Source organism: Zosterops lateralis (assembly GCF_965231275.1).
Source record: "Zosterops lateralis genome assembly, chromosome: 17".
NCBI lineage: Eukaryota > Metazoa > Chordata > Aves > Passeriformes > Zosteropidae > Zosterops > Zosterops lateralis.
Window position 1 is genome coordinate 10,970,565 of NC_139777.1, and position 20,228 is coordinate 10,990,792.

Sequence of the window (20,228 nt, forward strand, 5' to 3'; positions counted from 1 at the left end):
TCTAGTAATTTCTTGCTGCATAGCTCTAGGATTTGGGTAGAAAAATACAATCTCATTCATAATCCTGGTAGGATTAATTGTAGTTACAGCAGTGGATACACTGCTTGCTTCACTAATGGTGTCTGCAGTTAAGACATTTGATAACATAAAATTGGTGCATAATTGTGTTTATGTTTTATTGTTCTAATTCCTTCTGTGCCTGAACGAGCATGAAAGTATGTGAAAGATGTACTGCAAACATTGTTTAAACAAAATTAATTACGTTCTTTTTCTGGGTACAATACCTAGGAAGACACAATAGACCATTTTAACTGTATGCGTGTAATTATTTGAACTTACAAGGCAATTGGACTAACTCATTTAAATATCACATTTGGGTGGAGTTCAGTGGTGTATGTGAGGTCTAGAAATGAAGGAGCTCTGGATGAACCAAAGCAGCCATTGACCATTCAATTTCTATTTCTCTGTCAGCATGTTTGTACTTTATCTGCAAAGCTCTGGAAAAAGACTGTCTGTATAGCAAAGGATTGGTTCTGAAGGAGAAGATCTTTGAGGAGCAGCCTTGCCTCCAGAAAGACTCCTTAAGGATGTTCCTCAAATGGTGAATGTTGTCTTAGAGTATATACTGCCTTTAGAGTGTAAATTTTGAGTTTGGGGTTGCTGAGATCTTGTGCTTTAAGTGATAGGGATACCTTGCTGACCTGCCTTGTGAATAATGTTACATGTTGGTGCTGCTTACAGAATGCTCTTCGGGAATTCCTTTTGGAGGGAGATAGAAAGAGGAAAAGAATCCATTTGTTGCTGCTCGTTTATTTTCATACCTAGATCTCTTGTAATCATCTACCGTTGTTTTACTTACTAGTTCCTGATCCCTGCAGCATTCACTTTAGTTTTCTTAATTAAAACAAGCCAGTAACAACCAAAACAACTCTTGCCTCCCTCACAAGAAAACCTCACCAAAAACTCGCCACACATTCCTGCTTTTCTTTCTGTATGGATTTTATAGTGTCAGTGGGTAGGAGGAAAGTGGGAAAATAGAGACCCATAAAATTTACAGGATCTAAGTTAATTGAGCCTTCAGAACAAAGATTTCTGATGGTTGACAATTCTATATGTATGCCATAAAGTTGGTAACATAATGTTTTGTGAGTGCTTCTTTTAATGCTGTTTTTTTTGTTACGCTATATGAGGGTATTAAATGCATCCCCTCTAGGCTTTAATTAAACAATCCCCCAGCAAACAAAAACTTTAACTTATCTCCATTTTTTATTATTTTCCAGTGACATGTCTATCCATAATGTGAATGTGAGTGCAGCTGAGACAGGAAGGATCATCAATGAGGCCCTGGAGCTGCGGAAGAAAAGACAAGCGCTGCTGGTGCGTGAGAGGGAGCCGGACCTCAGGCTGGTGCAGCCAATCCCCTTCTTCACGTATGTCTTTGTATTTGCTCTCTTCAAAAAGATCTCTGAAGCATAAATTCTGACAACTGTGTTGTGCTTCCGATTTCTTCAAAACACCTTTTTTTTCCTTGTGAAAACAACCCCCCCTCAGTGTTTTCTTATTAGCTTATAGGTTGGTTTGGTGTGCTTATGATTTTAGCATAAACCCCATAGCTATTAGTTTTCAACTTTTGATTTTAAACCAGTGATGTAAAAAATAAGTATCATATCTGAGAATGATCTGGCAGCTATTCCAATGCATTACTGGATTTTTCATATGTGACTAATTTGTATGGGAATTTCAAAGCAAGTTTTGCTTTTAAAAATTGTTTTTACTTTTGGGATAATGAAAACTCAGAAAAAATCTGTAGTTCTTTATTTGCAGGAAGATATAAGGATACTAATAAGTTTTTATATATGTCTTCATTAACGCATAAAGGATTGGGGTTTGGTTTTTGTATTGCCCATATTTTTCTGGAATATTAATAGACTCTGCATGTAGTTCATATTGCAGAGAAGTTGTTTCTACTTGTGAATAGGAATGAGTTCTTTTAGTGTTGTTGGTTGAATGCAGAAGCTGAAAAATGACACTACATTTTAGCTTTTGGTGTAATTTCCTCAGCAACTACTGCAGGGACCTTGTGTTTTTTAGAGACATTTTTTGAGTGATGGCACAGGTGTGTGACACTCAGGTGTGTATTGCTGTCCCACTGAGAGGCTCCTCATGCTATCTGTAAGCTGTTGGAGAAAAACAATGTTGAATGCTGTTAGGTTTGTACACATAAAATAGAAAATAATGTGACAAGAACTGAAGACATTGTGGTGCTGTTGTGTTTCCACTTGCAGGTGGAAGTGTTTAGGAGAAGCCTTACTTGCCATGTATCAGCACCTCACAACATGTGATCCTCCTCGGCCCAGCCTGGGAAAGAGAATTGATCTCTCAGACTACAGAGACCCAGTTCAACATTTGATGCTTTCTCCCACCTCTACTCCTGTCAGTGTTATTCAGCCAACTCCTGTCAGCACTAACCCTGTGGTGACCATGCCAGATCCTGTATTACCTTATACTCTAACCACACCCAGCTTCCCAAGCCACAGCCAGAGTTCATTGGAACCAGGAGCTACTGTAGGTGAGCAAGGTACTTCAATCTAAGATTCAAGATACCTTTTTATTTACCTGGGTATAAAAAGCACCTCAGAATTCTTTGGGGCATGCTGTCTTTCAGCTGCATGTTGATGGAGTCAGAATATGTGTAACATATGTGTAACATTTGACAAAGAAAGTGAAAGAGTATGTGACCTTTTCTGGTTTTGTGCTGTTGCCTCACATTTCAGTTTTTCAGACTTTCAGATGAGAAAAATTGTGACTTCATTCCAGCAGTGATGCATATCAAACTTTTAATGCTGGGAAGGACCTTGAGCTCCATAGAATGAATGAGCTGTTTTACATTAAGATGACTGTGTTATTTTTCAGCTCATGTGTCACTTTAAAAAGCTGAGAAGACCAAACTGTCCCCTATATTTATTTGAAATCTGTACAAGATTTTTTTTGGCACTGTCTTCATAAGGAAACCAATGAATCTCAAGTGTTGCTGTGTAATTATTTTTTATAAAAATAAAAAAGATGATTCACTTTTTGTATTTGTCAATTTAACTTGTCAGGTTTTGGGTTTTCTTCATTATGTTTTTAGGTGACATATCTGCAGGTGATAAATCTAAGAAAGGAGTGAAGCGAAGAAGAATTACAGAAGACAGTGGTGAAACAGCCAAAAGGAGATCTGCTAGAGTTCGGAACACCAAGTGTAAAAAAGAGGAGAAGGTTGACTTTCAAGAGCTGTTGGTGAAGTTCCTTCCTTCCAGGTACTGTACAGCAAGAATTTTCATTATGAGATAATCATAGAGAGGAAGGTGTTTGAGATTTTGTTTGATTGATATCCCTCCAACCTTAAAACTACCAATCCTGTGTTATTTTTGAAGCAGATATGGTGCATTATCTTCTGATAAATTTAATAATGTATTAAGTAGTAAAAATTGCTGAATAGAAATTGAAGAATGAAAAAGCTTTTACTACTGTTAGTGAATTAGTGGACAATGCATGTATCAAAATGGATAAGATAAAGTAATCTTGATTTGGATGAAAGGAACTGGATGCAAATATCTGAATTTGTTTCAGTAATATATTATCACTGTTAAAATTTGCACAATGTTTCATATTTAGGTTTCACTTAGCAATGAAAGAAGGAATGAGGACTTTGTTGATGTGTTTTTTCCCCCCTTTCACACAGATTAAGGAAATTAGATCCTGAGGAGGAAGAGGACCCTTTCAATAACTATGAGGTGCAATCAGAGATCAAAGAGGAGAATTTTCAGCATGTTGGACCACATAGAATGTCATTTGATTCTACAACATTTATGGAATCTGGTAAGGATTTCATTATAACACCTGTTCTTTCTTGATTGTTTTTTCCGTATTATATGCTTTATTCTCTGTATTTTCCTGTCATGCCTAGAAGACAGAGAAATATATGCTATTTTAAAAAGTATAATTTTATGGTATAGAAGTATCTCAGTTGGTACTAATTTTTTAAGTATTGGGGGATTGCTTAATCACTGTGTGCAGGAGCCCTGTTGTGTGGAATTTCCCATCTAAACAGATTGGAATACAGAGTTCTGCACATGTGCAGCACAGAAGAACTGCTGTGAGATAAATGCATAAAACACTGTTGAAACTTCATTGTTTCAAGTTATGATGTTCCTCATCCTTACACATATAGGCCTTTGTGTTTATCTGCTTCCTAGAAAAACAGGATGTTCATGAATTCCTGCTGGATAACCTGAACAACGGTGGGATCTTGGAGCTGATGATGAGATATTTAAAAGTCATCAGCCAAAAGTTCCTGGTGAAGTGGCCTCCTGGCTTGTGTGAGGTGGTGCTCACTATCTATAACAGCTGGAGGAAGCACAGCAGCAGCCTTCCCAACCCACTCCTGAGGGACTCAAGTAATCAACACATCAGGGTAATGCAGCACTTCTCGTTATTCCCGTGTTTGCTGTTGTCTTGGTGTGCCAGAAGTACCCAACTGAACTCCAGCAGGCACAGGTTTGGTTTAGCTCTGTCTGCAGCTCCTTGTCCCAGCTGCAGTAGCTGTCCTAAACTTTGATGCACTGCATCTCCTGGAGCTGTTCCTGAGCTGAACAAACCTGGGTGATGCTACATGCAGCTCTAACCTGTATGTAATGTGTGTTTGTGCACACCTATACCCACAGAGATGTAACAGACACATATATTTTACCCCTTTATTCTCTTGTTGCTCTTTCTTTTTTCTCCCCTCCCCTTTTTCATCTGATGTGACACAGTTTAGTTTTGTCATCAGGTCAGTACAGAAGCTTCTCTGTTCTCACTGGCTGATCGAGGGTCAGCATTGCTGCTTTAAGTAGAGTAAATACAGTGTAGTTTTAAGATAACCTGAAATTTACAGTAAAAGAAAAAAAAACCCAAAAAACAAAACAAACCAAAACTGCCTCCACAGCAGCACCATTTTATTACCTTTATAAATCTGGAATTTCCTGAAAGCAAATAGAAAAAAAATAGTGAGTTTTTACATTAATGTTAAACCAGCTTAATGACAGAAGATTATTTTTCTTGAATTATAAAACCAGTTCTTCTTGTCCACTGAGCCAGCCTATGTTATCTTTTTAGTGTTAGCAGTCTGTATTCATTTGGAAAGTTATTTGCCTTTGGTATGACTTCAGTTTAAATATTTTTTCAGATCAAGTGTTTTTACTTCTTTGCAAATGAAATATTAATTATGAAAACTGCTGTGTTCCATTGATGTCATTTACAAAACAAACAAAAGTGCCTCTATGTAGCAGATGTTAAATTTTTATACATCCTGTGACTTATTTATGTGTATTTTTCACATATACATGCCCTTTTTTAAACAAATGTAAATATATTTATAGATATATTCCCTTGGTTCTCATTATTACTGCATAACTGCTTACTTGTATGCAAATTTTGTCTTATTTTTCAAATGTCAGTGCTACTGCTATATTCTGGGATCGTGCTTTTATTATGATTTGGCAATTTAATGTAGTTTTATTTCAGTCAGATAAAAACATAAAGATGACAGTTTCTTCTAACATCAGGGAATGCTGTTTTGACCTTCTTTCATGAGCTGAGTTTTTTCTTTTTTAATGCTTCTAAGTATTGTTTGGTTTTGTACCTGTTGATTTGTCAGTGGTGTTATAAACCTTTCAGGCAGAAGTAGTTGTTATAACTTGGGAATAGAAATCCCAAGAGGACAAGATGAAGGCTTTCTTTGAAGTAAATTGCAGATTTAGTGATTTTTTAAAAAATTTATGCTTCTTTTAATGTATTTCTTTCTGTGAATACTCTTTTGATATCTCCTTACTTTTTCTGAAGGATATGATGATAATGAGCCTTTCTTGCATGGAACTGCAATTAGATCAGTGGCTACTGACTAAAGGGAAGAGTTCTACAGGTGAGAACTTGATGTCACTTTCTTCAGACTCTGAAAACACTGAGGGTATATGAAGAAATGTTTCCAGGAATTCGCTGGATTTTGGAGCTATTTTTTCTTAATATCTTCCAGATCTGTGTTTTATTGGTCTATCAATTGTTTGCCCTTGGGCAGATCAGTACCTTTGAAATTCTGGTATGTGGGACTCTTTCCATGGGACGCCAGTAACTTCATGATAAAATGTAATTAATTGCCTTGCAGTTTCTCCACGCAATTGTCCTGCTGCCTCTCTGAATGGCAAGTTTGGTCCTGACTTCCCAGGGACTCATTTTTTGGGAGACCTGTTGCAGCTGTCGTTTGCATCTTCGCAGCGAGACCTGTTTGAGGAGGGCTGGATGGAGTTTGTCACCCGAGTGTACTGGCTGAAGGCTCGCTTTCTGGCACTGCAGGTTTGCTCTACTTCTGCTTCAACAAACACAGCTCTTCCCAAATTAAAGTCAATATTGTTCAGAGGCAGCTGATTGGGAAATCTCAGCTCTTTTAAGCATGTGGATAAAATCAGCTTAAAACATAGCGATTTCATTTGACTTTTAAATATAATTAACTTTCCCTCAGGGTTGAGGTGAAAATGAAGTAGGAGGTCTCACATGCTAAGCAAATATTCAGATATGTTTAATATATGTCTTTATTTAAAATAACTCGTGCTCAGCTTAAAAAAAAATTGTTTGTAGTAAAGTTACTTGGAATAGTATTGTGGAGCTGCTATAAGATTTTAGGGGGCTTGGAGTCATGGACACTATCAAAGGCTCAGGAAGTCCAAAATGCAGATTTTAACTGAAGCAGACTCTGTTCTATTACTCTTTCCTCTGCTTTTTCAAGGTGGCATGGTTCTGCTTTTGAAGACTTTTAATTTAATATGCAAATTTTGCAGCAGAGGATTTTAAGCCTATCACTAAGGGAATAGTTTGAAAGAAATGTTATTTGATCCCAGTCTTTTTTTTCCCTCTACGTGTTGCTTCCCCAGGACATCAAAGAGGGTTTTTTCATGCATTAATTATGTTTAAATCAATTGTCAACTAGTTTTGTGAGTCAGTTTCATAAGTGTGAACTAACTTGTTCCTTCCCTTTTTTTTCTGCATCTAAGGATTCCTTTCTAATAAAGTTATTTAGGAAAAATGAGAGTTCCTGTACAACTACTGGCACTTTTTCCCTTGTGATATGCAGAGCTGTATTTTGCCTGTGCATTCCTTCCTGTCCTCTCAGCTTCAGTAACTACTTTGCACAGAGCAAATAGAATTCATTCACTTTGCAGAATATACAAAGGTTTCTTGACTCACTGTTTTAATTTGCACAAATGGAAGAGTTGTTGTTGAAAGAAAGGGGCTTTAGGACTCCAGAGCAATCTTAAAAATTTTTGCAGGCTGAATTTTATTTTTCTGATATATTTTATCTGTTACTGAAATAATTGGTAAGATATTTTTAAGTAGTTTTGCTTTAATTTGAGCTATTCAGTTCATTTTTTTTTTTTAATTTTTGAGGACATGCAGTAATCACACTGGCAGTGCCTACATTAAATTTAAACATTTTCTACAAGTTTTGGAGACCCTTTTTGCAGTGAGAACCGTAGGATTTTTGGGTTGTTTTCCTCTGTACTGTTTCTATAGGGAGACATGGAACAGGCACTGGAGAACTATGATATATGCACTGAGATGCTGCAGAACTCCACCAGCACACAAGCCAAAGCTGGCAATGAGTGTAGCATTGTGATACGGCTGCCTAATCTGCATGTTGATTCTGTGGTCTCTTTGGAAGAGGTAAGGATTTGCAGGTGTGTTCCCTGTTCCATCCCTCACACTCCATCTCTCCCAGTTTCAAATATCACCTATGAGTTAGTTCTTTTGTGATGGAAGTTTACTGATCTCAGAGTGAGAGTTTTGTTGTTTGAAGATTATGTCAAGACTACCCTCTCCTTTTCAAAAACTACAGTTTTTGTATCTGTTTGTCCTGTGCATCTTTAGATTGCTTTTATGCAAAATAAAAATACTAAAGCCAGCAGATTATTGACTCAGTATTTTTCTTTTCTTTTCTTAAACATTAAGAGCTAAACTGCTGGGAGAAGTGTCAGTAGTCAAATACATGTGAAAACAAAAGTTAAGATTGTATCATGTGTGATATTTGCAGATTGAAAAGAACCTAAAATCTCTGGAGAGGTGCCAGTCCTTGGAGGAGATCCAGCGGCTGTACGAGGCAGGGGATTATCATGCAGTGGTGCATCTGCTCAGGCCAACCTTGTGCTTTAATGGTTATGGCAGAGCCAAACACCTGGAGTTTGTCACATCCATCCCAGAGAGACCAGCACAGCTGCTGCTCCTCCAGGTTTGCTTTGCTTCTTAAAAGAAATCTGTTGTAGTAAGGAATCAAGATTTTTTTCGTGAAAACAGGATGGAACGGTTTCTGGAGTGTTAACTGTGTTAACAGTTACAAGTCTTATTTACAAAGCAAAACATGGAACCAAATCTACAAATGCTCTGAAGAGCACAGCTTTATCAACATCACTAGCAATGTGCCAGCTTTTGCTGACTGAGAACGTGGCTAAAGATACAAGATGCTGAGGCCTCCATGAAATGCACAGAAACTTCAATCATTTTCTGAGTTACTTTATGGATAGATTCATGTTGCTGTTGGTGACTTAGAACCATTCTGAGACTTGGTTATCTAACATATGAATGATTGTTATGCTGTAAAGACACTCTCCTGCATGAATGAGAAACTGTTGATACATGCAGTATAATTACTGTAGAGTTAGTCCATTTGACATTGTAAATATAAGTGTATAAATTAGCTCAGCTGTGAGTATATTAGGCTATTTGGGGAGAAAAAAGTTTGCACAAAAAAAGACTGATGGTCTTTTAACTGGACGGAACCAAATCCTACAGTTTCCGTGCTATCTTGTGACTCAGCCTCTGCAGAGTAGAAAGAAGCAGGAGAATGTTGCTATTACTCTGGCCTTAGAGTTGCTACTCTGTTATTTATGAAGTAATAAAATGGTACAAGATCATACAGGTCCAAACCCTGATTCTTGTAGGTGCTCTATTCAGCTGTAGATCATTAGAATTACAGACCTACAGCCATCCTTTTCCTATTTTGTTTCCTTGCATCCCTTTATAAAGCAGAAAGATGTGATGATTTTTTTGTACTTAGATTCTACTTGTGTATTTGTCATCCAGGATCCATGCACCTCCTATTGTCCTTTTAATGTTGTATTTAAAGGTGTTCTGTTTCATTTCATTGAAGTAATCACATTAACTGAGTATAGTGTTGTGCTTTGCCCTGCTGTGCATTCATGCTTAAAATAAACTCTTCATTGTTATAATAGATCTTTTTCATATTTACATTCCCTAGGACTCCCTGCTCAAACTGAAAGACTACAAGCAATGCTTCGAATGCTCAGATGTTGCCCTGAATGAAGCAATTCAGCAGATGATTAATATGACAGCAGCCTCTGCTAAAGAGGAGTGGGTTGCTACGGTAACACAGCTGCTCACAGGAATAGACACTTCATTATCATCAGTTAACAGCATTTTGAAAGACTCCTCTGTCACACCCAGCCTGGTTCGGTTAACAAACAACCTGATCCAGGTAACCTGTGCCCTGGCACCAGCAGGGATGTGTGTTGTGTGCTGCAGACCTCCAGGCATGATACAGCTGCTCTGGGAATTCCCACCCTCTCCTAGTGATGGTTTTGGTTACATTTCTGGTCCATTTTTGGGAAGATGGGTATCACCATACTGTGTGAGCATTGTCGTAGTCTGCACTGGGCACACACCTGTGCTAGAACCAGCAAGTACCTTTAGACACCAAGCTGCCTAAAACAATCAAAATATGGTGGTAACATAACCCACCACTGGGGGTTTTGGGCTATTTGAAATGGTGATAATGGGAAGATTGAGCTGCCTGGGTGTAGGTTTGGCTAAATTATGGCTCTGATCTTGCCTGGATGTGCTTTGGGCTGGGGGACAAGGTCCTATAAGCCTTACAGACATGGTAGAATTGCTTGCAAGTGCTGGCCAAAGAAAGTGTTTTTCTAGTAAAAACAGAGAGGGTGATCTTGAACAGGGCAGGGGGAAAAGTGAAATGTGAACTGCTTCTAGAATTGTGAATACTGCTAATTTTAGCCTTTTACAGAATGTACTTTCAAACCTCAAAATTGAATGAGCATTTTCAGTCCAGGTAACAAATGGCAGTTCTGTTAAGAAGTGGGTCTAGTTAATGTCAAAATTCAATGTGCTTGCAATTCTCAAATCTCCATTTGCTTCAGTAAAAGCCGAGGACCCTTCACTACTTACAAAATTGTACTCTCATTGTGTAAAGCTGTGTGTGTTAGGAATGTAATGGAAATCTGGAGAGCAGAGTGTTCAGGCACAGCATTTATATAGCATCTTTAATGATTCTAGTTGGTCTTTAACAGTTGTTGTAAGAGCTGTTCTAGAATTCAGGATTTTTTTAAAGTTCCTCTTCATCTGGGCTGTAGAGAAATTTCTTGTACAATAATGAGGCCTAGTAATGCTAAGACTTGATGCTGTGTATTTGCTTACTATGAATTGCTTATACAGCATATTAACAGAGACACATCTAGGTGGAAAATGAGGGTACAGGAGGAATGTCAGAGTAGGGCAAATAATCTCCTATCCTTCCCCTACTGATTGATCTAGCTCTAGCATTTTTACAGCCACTTGTGAAAAGCTGAGACTCAACTTCAGGTTATTTCCTTGGGGTGAAATGTGTTGCCACCTTGGGTTGTTTGGAAAGGATTCACACCTGACCTTTGTCTTGCATCACTCTGTCTGTATAATGTCTGTTCCCTTATTAGATCATAGACTGCAGCATGGCTGTCCAGGAAGAACCCAAAGAGCCCTATGTGTCCTCGGTGCTTCCATGGATTATCCTGCACAGGATCATCCAGCATGAGGAAGATGCTTTTCGATCCCTTTGCTGCCAGCAGCAGCAGAACCAGGGAGAAGAAGGTGGATTATTTCTTCACTTTCATGTATTGGACCTGAGCTCTTTCCCATCTAGTTCAGGGAATATAAAGTAATAAAATACTTGTTTGATGTCTTACCTTGGTGGCCAAAGGGGGTAGAGGGCTGTGCAAGCATCACTTTCCACCACAGAGGAAGTTTTTTGCCAGCCAAAGCATTGACTCAGATTTAATTCACTTCTGTGCAACTTCAATATTTACCAATTTCTTTCTTCTAGTGAGTCCTGATACCCCTATGTTGCCTTCCTCACTGATGCTGCTGAACACAGCTCATGAGTATTTGGGAAGAAGATCCTGGTGTTGCAATTCAGATGGTGCTCTGCTCAAGTTCTATGTAAGTATTGGCATCATGGAACAACTGAGATTGATTCTAATTGATCTCTGAAAGTCATCTGGCCAAGCCACATCTCAGAGCAGGAAACAAGGTTCAAAGTTAGGTTGTTTATTGCCTTGTCTTCATGTTAAATAAACACTTCTAAATCCACTTTCCATCTTCTCCCAGACAAACATATGAAAGTTTTGGTCAGTTTAATCTGAATAGCAAAGGCTTGTTATTCCAGACCCTTTTCTATTGGTCTGCTTCTGTCATAATTTTTCATTGTTCTCTGGAGTTACTTCACTGAGAAGAATAATCGTTTTCTTCTGGTTTTTCTCCTTTGTTTTGCTTCTTGCACTAATATTTTATTTTGTTCATGGGATTTGAAAGGGAAGTAGGAATAACCAAGCAGTCTGATAGTACTGTACATCATTCAGAAGCTAAAAAACCCTGTAGTGTTACATCTTTAAGGTTGCTGCTAAAATAACACAGTGGGATTCCATATTCATCTTGTCTCAGTGATTCTAAATAAGTTGCTCACTTCAGAGAACTGAATTTGTCAAGTGTTAGGTAGGGTTTGCACATTTTCTGTGTACAGTGTACGTAACTGCTGTTTATCATGTAAGAAAAACATATTTAAACTTTCAGCCAAGAAAATTCAGATTTGAACAACTTGGTTGTTTGTTTCTTCCAAATCATGAGTAAAGATTTGCAGGCCATCATCTGTCCTCAGTTACACAACTGGAATGCTCCTGATTGCTCCCTGATCCTGTGGTGTTACCTGGATTTGCTCTGAAGCTGTGATGCTTTTAATTGTTCAGCAGCTGATAAGTTTTTCTTGTTTGATTATACCTACCTTGATTTTATACCACAGTCTGAAAAAAATAGCAATTCCATTCTTTTCATGTTAATAACTAAATATTATTTAAAATATACATACAGAGTTCATCTGTTGAACAGTGATAAGAATGAAGAATTACTTTAGCCCTCCATTTTCCTACGTCTTGAGGCTGTTCTTTGCTCTGTTGTTCAGATGGGTGTGTTACATCTCATAACCTCCAGGAATGGGTGTCTGGGCAGTAATGCTGTCACATTATTAGATGAAAGGACTTACCCATTCATGGTTGACCTTTTTAAGATTATTCCTTGAAGTCTCATTGTTACACCAGAAAAGAAATTTCCCATGGTTAAGTAGAGCATCTCTATGTGCTTGCTCATTTTATGTTAGCTGAGAAACCCAAGTGTTTCTCTGAGCAGAGCACTGACAGGGCAGCCTGTCTGCTGCCAAATCCCAGATAATGTGGTGCCGTGGCATCCACAGGGCTGTGCTCTACAGGGACATTTCAGTGGCACTTTGCAGATTCAGCTTGACTTCACTGAGGTTTATTACCTTCAGCCAAGAGAAAATCATGATTAGTTCTGCATGGAGCTACTCAGGAATCTCTTAATTTCCCTTCTCAGCACTCCCTGGAGCTTATTAGCCACAGCTCAGTGCCAGACCCCATCTACCTCTGCATTTGAGCAGCAGCATGTCCAGGACAGTAATTTAGACAGCTGGGAAGGAAGGCACAGAGAGCCTGAGGGGTTCTGCAGGAATCAGCTCACCCTGGTAGGGCTGCAGTGAATGAGCAGTGTTTGAACTGAGGCTGACTCAGGCTAGAACTATCAGATTATCTCTGGCCTGCTCTCCTCAGCCTCCCTGGCGTTAGGAGCATAATGCTGATAGACCTGAGCTGCCCCTGCAGGGACTCCAGAGGGCTTATTAATAAGCTCAGCCCTGTGCTCATGGAAATAGATGGGCTGTTCCCAGGCTCCAGCCTGCCCGTGGATGTCGTGCCCAGAAGTGATGAGTCTGAATTGTGCCTGTACAATGTGCCTGTACCCACAGCCTGGGGAGTCACAGACTATGGGCTGTGAACCTGGGGAAAGTACAGATGATGAATTTGCAGTGAGATCTTTGCAAATGTCATCAGATACTTTAAACAAAATGTTCCATTTTCACTTACAGAATTGCCTGCTTCTTAAGCTAAAATATAATATAGTATTATTCAACACAAGAATTTAGTTTCCAGAGATGAGAGGGTATTGGAAGGATAGGGAAAGGGAAAGAGAAAATGGAATTAATTATTTGAAGAGAAAAGCAGTTTCAAGAATGTGAAAAGTGTGTTTCATAGATTAGTGTTAAATGATCACCTTCTGTAAGTGAACTGTCTGCTCCATGACCTTGTGTTGTTTGTGGATGAATGTGCTGTGCAAGAGAAGGTGTTAATATTAATTAAGACCTTTAGCAGTAGTCTGAATTATTTGGAACAATTCTGGATTTCTGCCAAGAACTTAAAAGTTGAATAAGAACACTGGAGATTGTTTTGAACACTGTTCAAGTGAGAATTCTGTTACTGCTGTTAGATGTGCTTTTGTTTGTAGCAGTAGGAATATAAGGCTTTTGTTACAGTATCTTCTCATGCTCACTGTTTTTCTTCAGCTTATTTAGCTACACTTTCTGTAAATTTCAAATGTTGTTCACAAATTCATACAGGGAAAGTGCTGGCAATAAGGTGTCTGCTGGGACTCGGTATGAACGAGTCTACTGTGACTCCAGATCTCATTGAAATGCTTTCTAAGAATTGTCTGTGTTTTTATTTTTCAGGGGCTTGGCTCTTAATAAACAGTACCTTGATCTTAGCAGAGATATTTTAATCAGAAGAGAATCAGCCTCTTATATTTAATTCCAGCTCTTACAAATGAGCTTCTTGCATGTAGAATATCAGCCTTGTAATGCAGTGTTTGTATTGACAGGAAAGCCCATCATGAGAAGCTTCTTGTAGGAACATGCATAAATAATTGAGTTTGCAATCCTAGATGTTGAAAAATGATAAATGGTCACCAATGAACATTTCTTTTTTAAAAAATTGAAATTCCATAGAGGAACACACTGAAATTCAATCTTAAACCTTGGTGATTGTGTGGGTTCTGTTTTGATTACTAAATAAGTATCCAGAATCCCCCAACACAGGTTATTCTTGATGAGTATATTTTTATTGACCTTGAAATGTCTTCTCGGAATGGGTTCCTTTTTAGTTTGTTTTTTATGGAAGCTTAGTGAGAATTTTCAAAGAGTTACCTTTCTTCTTTTGGCATTCAGCTGCAGTTTTTATAATGAAGTGTCTTAAAGTATCAGCATCTTCCAAAATATTCTCCTGATAGGTACTTTCTCTTGTAGTGTTGAAGGTAAAGATAGCAACTTGCTACAGTATTTAGTAATTTGGGATCAATCCAGCCACTTTCCTTGGTGTGTAGCCATCTGTGTAATGCTGTTCATACTGTTCAGTTCTATAGTCCTTTCAGCCAGGTTTTCATTAACTCTCTCTCTTCTTTTGCTGCAAAGTCCTCTCCATCCTGCTTTTTTCGTGCAGAGGAGATTGCTGGTTGTGAGTTAGGGCAGAAATTCTTTTATGCCTTTTCTTTATTAACACCATTGATGACCTGTAGTGTTTATATTCACAGAAGCAGCTTAGTGTGTAGGGGAGAACTTTGATTTTAAGTCTGAAACATGAAGCTGATATTTAACCTCATTGATTAAAGATAAGTGTTTGTGAATTAACACAGGAACAAAAATAAAAGCACTTCAACTGCTGCTGCAGTGCCATTGGAATGACTTGTGTGAGAGCAGTTTGCAGACATACACAAGCAATATTTGGTTGTTATTGGGGGAAAATCCATGTAGTCCCTTAAAGTTGCTTTCATCACCTGCCTTCAGACAGCTGGGCACTCACTGTGATCTGCAGGTGACCCTGTCCTTGCTGCTTGCCTTGTAGGTTCAGGTACTACAGAAAGAACTTGCAGCTTCCACTTCTGAAGATACTCATCCATACAAAGAAGAGCTGGAAACAGCCTTGGAACAATGTTTTTATTGCTTATATGGTTTTCCTAGCAAAAAAAGCAAAGCAAGGTACCTAGAAGAACATTCAGTACAGCAGGTAAGTTATGTGTTATCCAATGTCAGTGGAATGTCCTGAAGTGATGAAAGATGCACTCTTGTTTTGTTCTAATGCACTTCAATATATTTTGGAGAAAGATTACTTTTATTTCCTTATAAATTTTATGTATTTTACACATTGTAAAGAATAAACTAAAAGTGTTCATATTTTTTAAAATTATACATATAACGAGTCAAGTATTTTAAATTAAAGGCTAGTCTTATCCACAGTATTCTGGAAGTATTGAGAAATTGATTTTATTAAGCTATCGCTTTCCTGTTTTCAGCTGAGAAGAAGTTCAAGGTTGAGGAAAATTTAGAGAGGAAAAGTCAGCTTGAGAGAAGAAAACTTTAGCAGCCAGCCTTGCAGTTTATGAAAGTGAAAAGTGTCACTGTTAAAGTTTGCAAGTACATCATATTATCACTTATTTTGACATCTCTGATAGTAAATACCTGGTGGCTGTTTTTGAGAAATGTGAAATTCAGTTGAGAATTTCTCCTTGGGGAGAAAGACAACTACAGAGTGCCTCTGGAAGAGGGTTGTGACATCAAGGGAGGAAGAGAAAAATACAGGGCAGGAATACAATGCTCTGCCTTGAGAAACATCACTGATTTTGTTCAAAAACCCCAGACTACTTTGCACTTAAAAATTGCAAGTGATCATAGAATTATCAATCAAAACCATTTTCATACAAGTAAAATGATTGTCTGGCTCTGTTGAACAAACCTTTTAAATAGGCAAATACTCTTTATGTTGCTGTTCATTGACTATTTGGAAATTTTGTATGCTATACATACATCTTAGAGAGTGAAGATAATGAGAGGAAGGGGCTAAAGTTAAAAAAAAAAAAGGGAAGTATAAAGAGATTACCCTCTGTATCTTCCCCGTTTTTCAATGAAGAGCAAAATTTACTGTAACGGTAAGGTGAACAATAAATGGAGAAAAACTTAGTTTAGCAGAAGAGAACTGTAAATTATTTTGGGTGTTTTTACTGCTTTCAAGAAAGAAAATTGAAGAGGAAATGAGGAGTAAATTATCGAAGTAACTTTCTGTAGAGGGTTCAAAGATTTTTGAGGCTCAGAATGTTGTTTCTCATTTCATTAACTCTTCTTACTTGGCTCTGAAATGGAAGGGGTAGAGTTCTTCTCCATATCTCACCCATGATCTCAGTGTCACTCAGAATGTTTATAATTGAGCCTTGCTTATAAACAACTTTTCTGAGCAAGTCTTCTAAGCAAGTAGAATGAATTTGTTTTTACTTGATTATGATTTTAGTGACATACACTAAGTTACAGCAATATCTTTGTTAAATCAGTGAGCATTATATTGTATTTGTGAGCAGCATAAATTAATAGCACCTTTAGCTCTGTTCTTAGGAGGTTTAATTTGGTTCCTGCTAGGGTAATGTGTACACTCTTACGAACTAGAAAGGCTATAGAAAACCATCATTAGTAAATGTGGATTTTGGAATTTGAAATATTTTTTTCCCCTCATCTACTTCCCTCTTCAGGTTGATCTGACATGGGAAGATGCTTTGTTCATGTTTGAGTATTTTAAGCCTAAAACTCTTCCAGAATTTGATAGTTATAAAACCAGTACTGTGTCTGCTGATTTGGCCAACCTCCTGAAGAAAACTGCCACAATTGTTCCTAGGACTGACAAGCCTATGCTGAGCCTGGAGACTGTATCTGCCTATATTGAAGGAACATGCAGCAAGGTATAATTCATTGATTTTTTAAAAAATTAAACTGAAAGGAGTAAAAATTGGTGTTGCTATTTTTATGTTGACTTTGAGATTATTAGTGGAATGATTTATTCCATGATGTTGGGTTTCCTTGGATAATTGCATTTAAATAAAATAAAAATGATACCTTTAGTCAAAGCTTTTAGTCTTTGAATGGTAAAATATAGTCAGCATGAAATGTTCATTAGTGTTTCTAAGTGCTCTGTGTATCTTTGAAATGCTTTCAATGTCTCCATATTCAAAACCTTCATATTGTGTGATGAAAAGGCTACTTCTTCTATAAGGAAGAAGCAAATGTGCAGCTCATTTAGTGTGAACCTTTGCCTTTTTGATTTTCAGGCACCATCTCTCCCTGAGGGTGCAGACTACTCTCCACCAGTGGTGACTGAGCTGTATTATCTCCTGGCAGACTATCATTTCAAGAACAAAGAACAGTCCAAGGCCATTAAATTTTACATGCACGACATTTGTATTTGTCCAAACAGGTCAGTATTTTTTAATTCTGCTGTACATCCTTCATTCTTGTCACTTCTTTCAGTACTGAAAAGCAGACAACTTGTTTCAGGAATGAGAAAAAAAACGCCAAACAACCAGAACCCCCACCTGCAATCCATTATCACAGTTCCATTATATAATTAAGGGCATCTCTAAAACAACCCAAGAGAGAAACCAAAACCCATAATGTAGGGTTAAATATTTGATTGCTTTGAAATAAAACCCAAAAAACGAAAGGGGGAGGGGGAAACTAAATTGAAAGAAAGAATAACTGTGAAGAATGATCTGTTTGCACCTTTTGTTCTCTGCTTTGGCATGTTCATCCATGATAAGGAGTGAAAAATGTCATCATTTGATAGTGTAGCTACAGCACAAATGGCATCCTTTAGTGGATTAATTGTTTAAGCTGGCCTCTTCCTAAAAGTCTGGCACCCTTTAGTGGATTAATTGTTTAGGCTGACCTTTTCCTAAACATGTTGATTTTGCTACTAGAGAACTACAAAGAATACAAGTATTTAAGTGATATTTAAACAAAACCACTTTGTTTCTTGATAATAGACAACTCACTGAAATACTGTCAAGATTAAGCTCTCTCATTTTAAAAATAAAGCATGTTCTGAATATCAGTCTTTTAAATTAAATTAAATAACCTTTAAATTTACTGATTAAATATAGAGTTTGCATATTAGGTGTTATCATTTTAATTCTCCTTGAAATTGATAGATCAGGGTCACTGACAAAAAACTTAATTTGATAGATTTGAGACACGAAAATTGTTTCTAAATTCAGTCACGTAACACAGACAAAAGGGAAGGTGAAGGCACAGAGCAATTTTAGATGTGAAATCTTTGGAGGAAATAGCCGTAGTTTAATGTTATTGCATCTTGTAATCTGGGACTTGTGACTAGCAAATGGCAAAAACTTTCGTTTAAAGGCAGATAAAGAAATCACCAATACCACCCCCTACTCATTTTTGTGTAATTTTGGTGTTCTAAAACTTAAATTCAAAAAGAAATTAATGGAATGCATTTTTACTTTAATGTGTGGCATGTCTTTGCTCACAAGATGCCTTATGTGGTAGACAGTATTTTTGCCCCAGTCAAAATAGTTGGTACTTGTCTGTACTACAGTTCCTGTTCCATTCCCCTCAAGAATCTGACTATTGAGGTCACTTGACCTAGAAATAGGTTTTCAGTTGGAATCAGAAGAAATTGCAGGTAAAAATATGAGAACATTATGGTTATTGCCTTGGTGTTAAAATCATGGTAAAATTGAAAAACCTCAGAGCAGCTGAACCCTGGCATTAAAGTGAGGCTGTGGCCTATGAAACTACCCTTCAGGCTGTATTGTCAATAATCACAGGGCTGGACCCTCAACAGTCCCTCAGGCAGAAATTACAGTTTTAGTTCATCAGAATTTTCCCACTTGAATGCAATTTTAGCTTTATGATTTTTATGCTGGGAAACGATGATGATTATTCACAGTTGAGTCCAACAGTACAAGGTGTCATAATGTCTGCTGGCCTGCAGGGTGACAACATTTTGACAGGGCTGTGTGGTTACTGAGAAAACAACAATGGGAGTGCTGCCATTAGAAATATAGATGTACTGGATTTGCATGGCAAATAAATCTGGATTTTTCTTCTGTTTTCCATGTGTGACAGTTACCGGGGGCAGTGCTTTGTTAGGAAACCACTTTAAGAAAATCAGTATGATTTAGACTGTACGGCTTGTGTTCCACTCTGAAGAAGAGAAGGAAGTGCAGAAATCTGTTTTGTGTGATGGAAGGAGGAAAAAGTTGTAGATACAAGAAGACAAATCTTGCCTATGCCTTCAGTGTGATGTTCAGGGGGGAGTTTGTTCATGGGTTATGTTCTTGCCTGCACAGGTTTGACTCCTGGGCTGGGATGGCTCTGGCTCGAGCGAGCCGGATTCAGGACAAGTTGAACTCCAATGAATTGAAGAGTGATGGCCCCATCTGGAAACACTCCACTCCTGTCCTGAACTGCTTCAAACGAGCCCTGGAGATCGACAGCTCCAACCTCTCCCTGTGGATTGAGTACGGCACCATTTCCTATGCTCTGCATTCCTTTGCATCCCGGCAGCTTAAGCAGTGGAAAACGGAACTTCCCCCTGAAGTTGTGCAGCAGGTGGGATCTAACAGAGTATAAAATTTTAAGTATTTAAAATTAACTTTTCTAACATAGTAAATTTTTTTAATTAAGTATTTACATGCTATATTCCACATATGAAACTGTATGGTTACTTAGTAGTGTTGGAAGTTCCAATATTCGTGTGATCTGGTGGTGTCAAGCAGCATTCGAAGGTGGGTTTTTTCTTTCATTTTCCTGCGTAAAATCAATTTGAGCCTAATATTTGAATTATCTTTTGAAGGTGACACAAAATTATTGTAACCTTCTGGAAAGGGGAATTGTATTTACCTTTCCTTTCTGTAAATGTCATGAAACGTTTCCAGGAAAAGGTGAAATGTATACATAGTGAAATAGTGAAGAGATCAGAAATTACTCTGATATCTGTGTCCACATATTATCTTTTATATCTAAAGAATCCTCCCCTTTTTCTATGGTTTTGGGCCATTTACCTAAACAAAAGATCAAAGTGAGAGGATTAGTAGAATTTCCATTGACAACATTGTTATGAATTCATTATTTCTTTCTGCAGAAGGGAGGTGAAAAGGATTATTAAGAAGTTTATTGCTTAACCAAAATGAGCAAT

At 37.8% G+C, this 20,228-nt stretch overlaps 1 protein-coding gene across 3 annotated transcripts in view; it reads left to right on the top strand.

Moving 5' to 3' along the window:
• The window catches only part of CABIN1 (calcineurin binding protein 1), a 107,370-nt gene that overhangs the window by 4,521 nt on the left and 82,621 nt on the right, over positions 1–20,228 (top strand). For 2 of the 3 annotated variants that reach the window (XM_083874131.1, XM_083874133.1), the window contains exons 8-24: positions 472–601; positions 1,281–1,430; positions 2,286–2,578; positions 3,131–3,299; positions 3,725–3,861; positions 4,239–4,456; positions 5,866–5,944; positions 6,185–6,372; positions 7,588–7,737; positions 8,105–8,299; positions 9,326–9,562; positions 10,794–10,947; positions 11,180–11,295; positions 15,093–15,254; positions 16,765–16,971; positions 17,338–17,483; positions 19,381–19,642. In XM_083874131.1, the coding sequence (XP_083730257.1) occupies positions 472–601; positions 1,281–1,430; positions 2,286–2,578; positions 3,131–3,299; positions 3,725–3,861; positions 4,239–4,456; positions 5,866–5,944; positions 6,185–6,372; positions 7,588–7,737; positions 8,105–8,299; positions 9,326–9,562; positions 10,794–10,947; positions 11,180–11,295; positions 15,093–15,254; positions 16,765–16,971; positions 17,338–17,483; positions 19,381–19,642 (2,993 nt within the window). The remainder of the gene's footprint in view (positions 1–471; positions 602–1,280; positions 1,431–2,285; positions 2,579–3,130; positions 3,300–3,724; positions 3,862–4,238; positions 4,457–5,865; positions 5,945–6,184; positions 6,373–7,587; positions 7,738–8,104; positions 8,300–9,325; positions 9,563–10,793; positions 10,948–11,179; positions 11,296–15,092; positions 15,255–16,764; positions 16,972–17,337; positions 17,484–19,380; positions 19,643–20,228) is intronic. The other variant, XM_083874132.1, reaches the window with a different exon arrangement.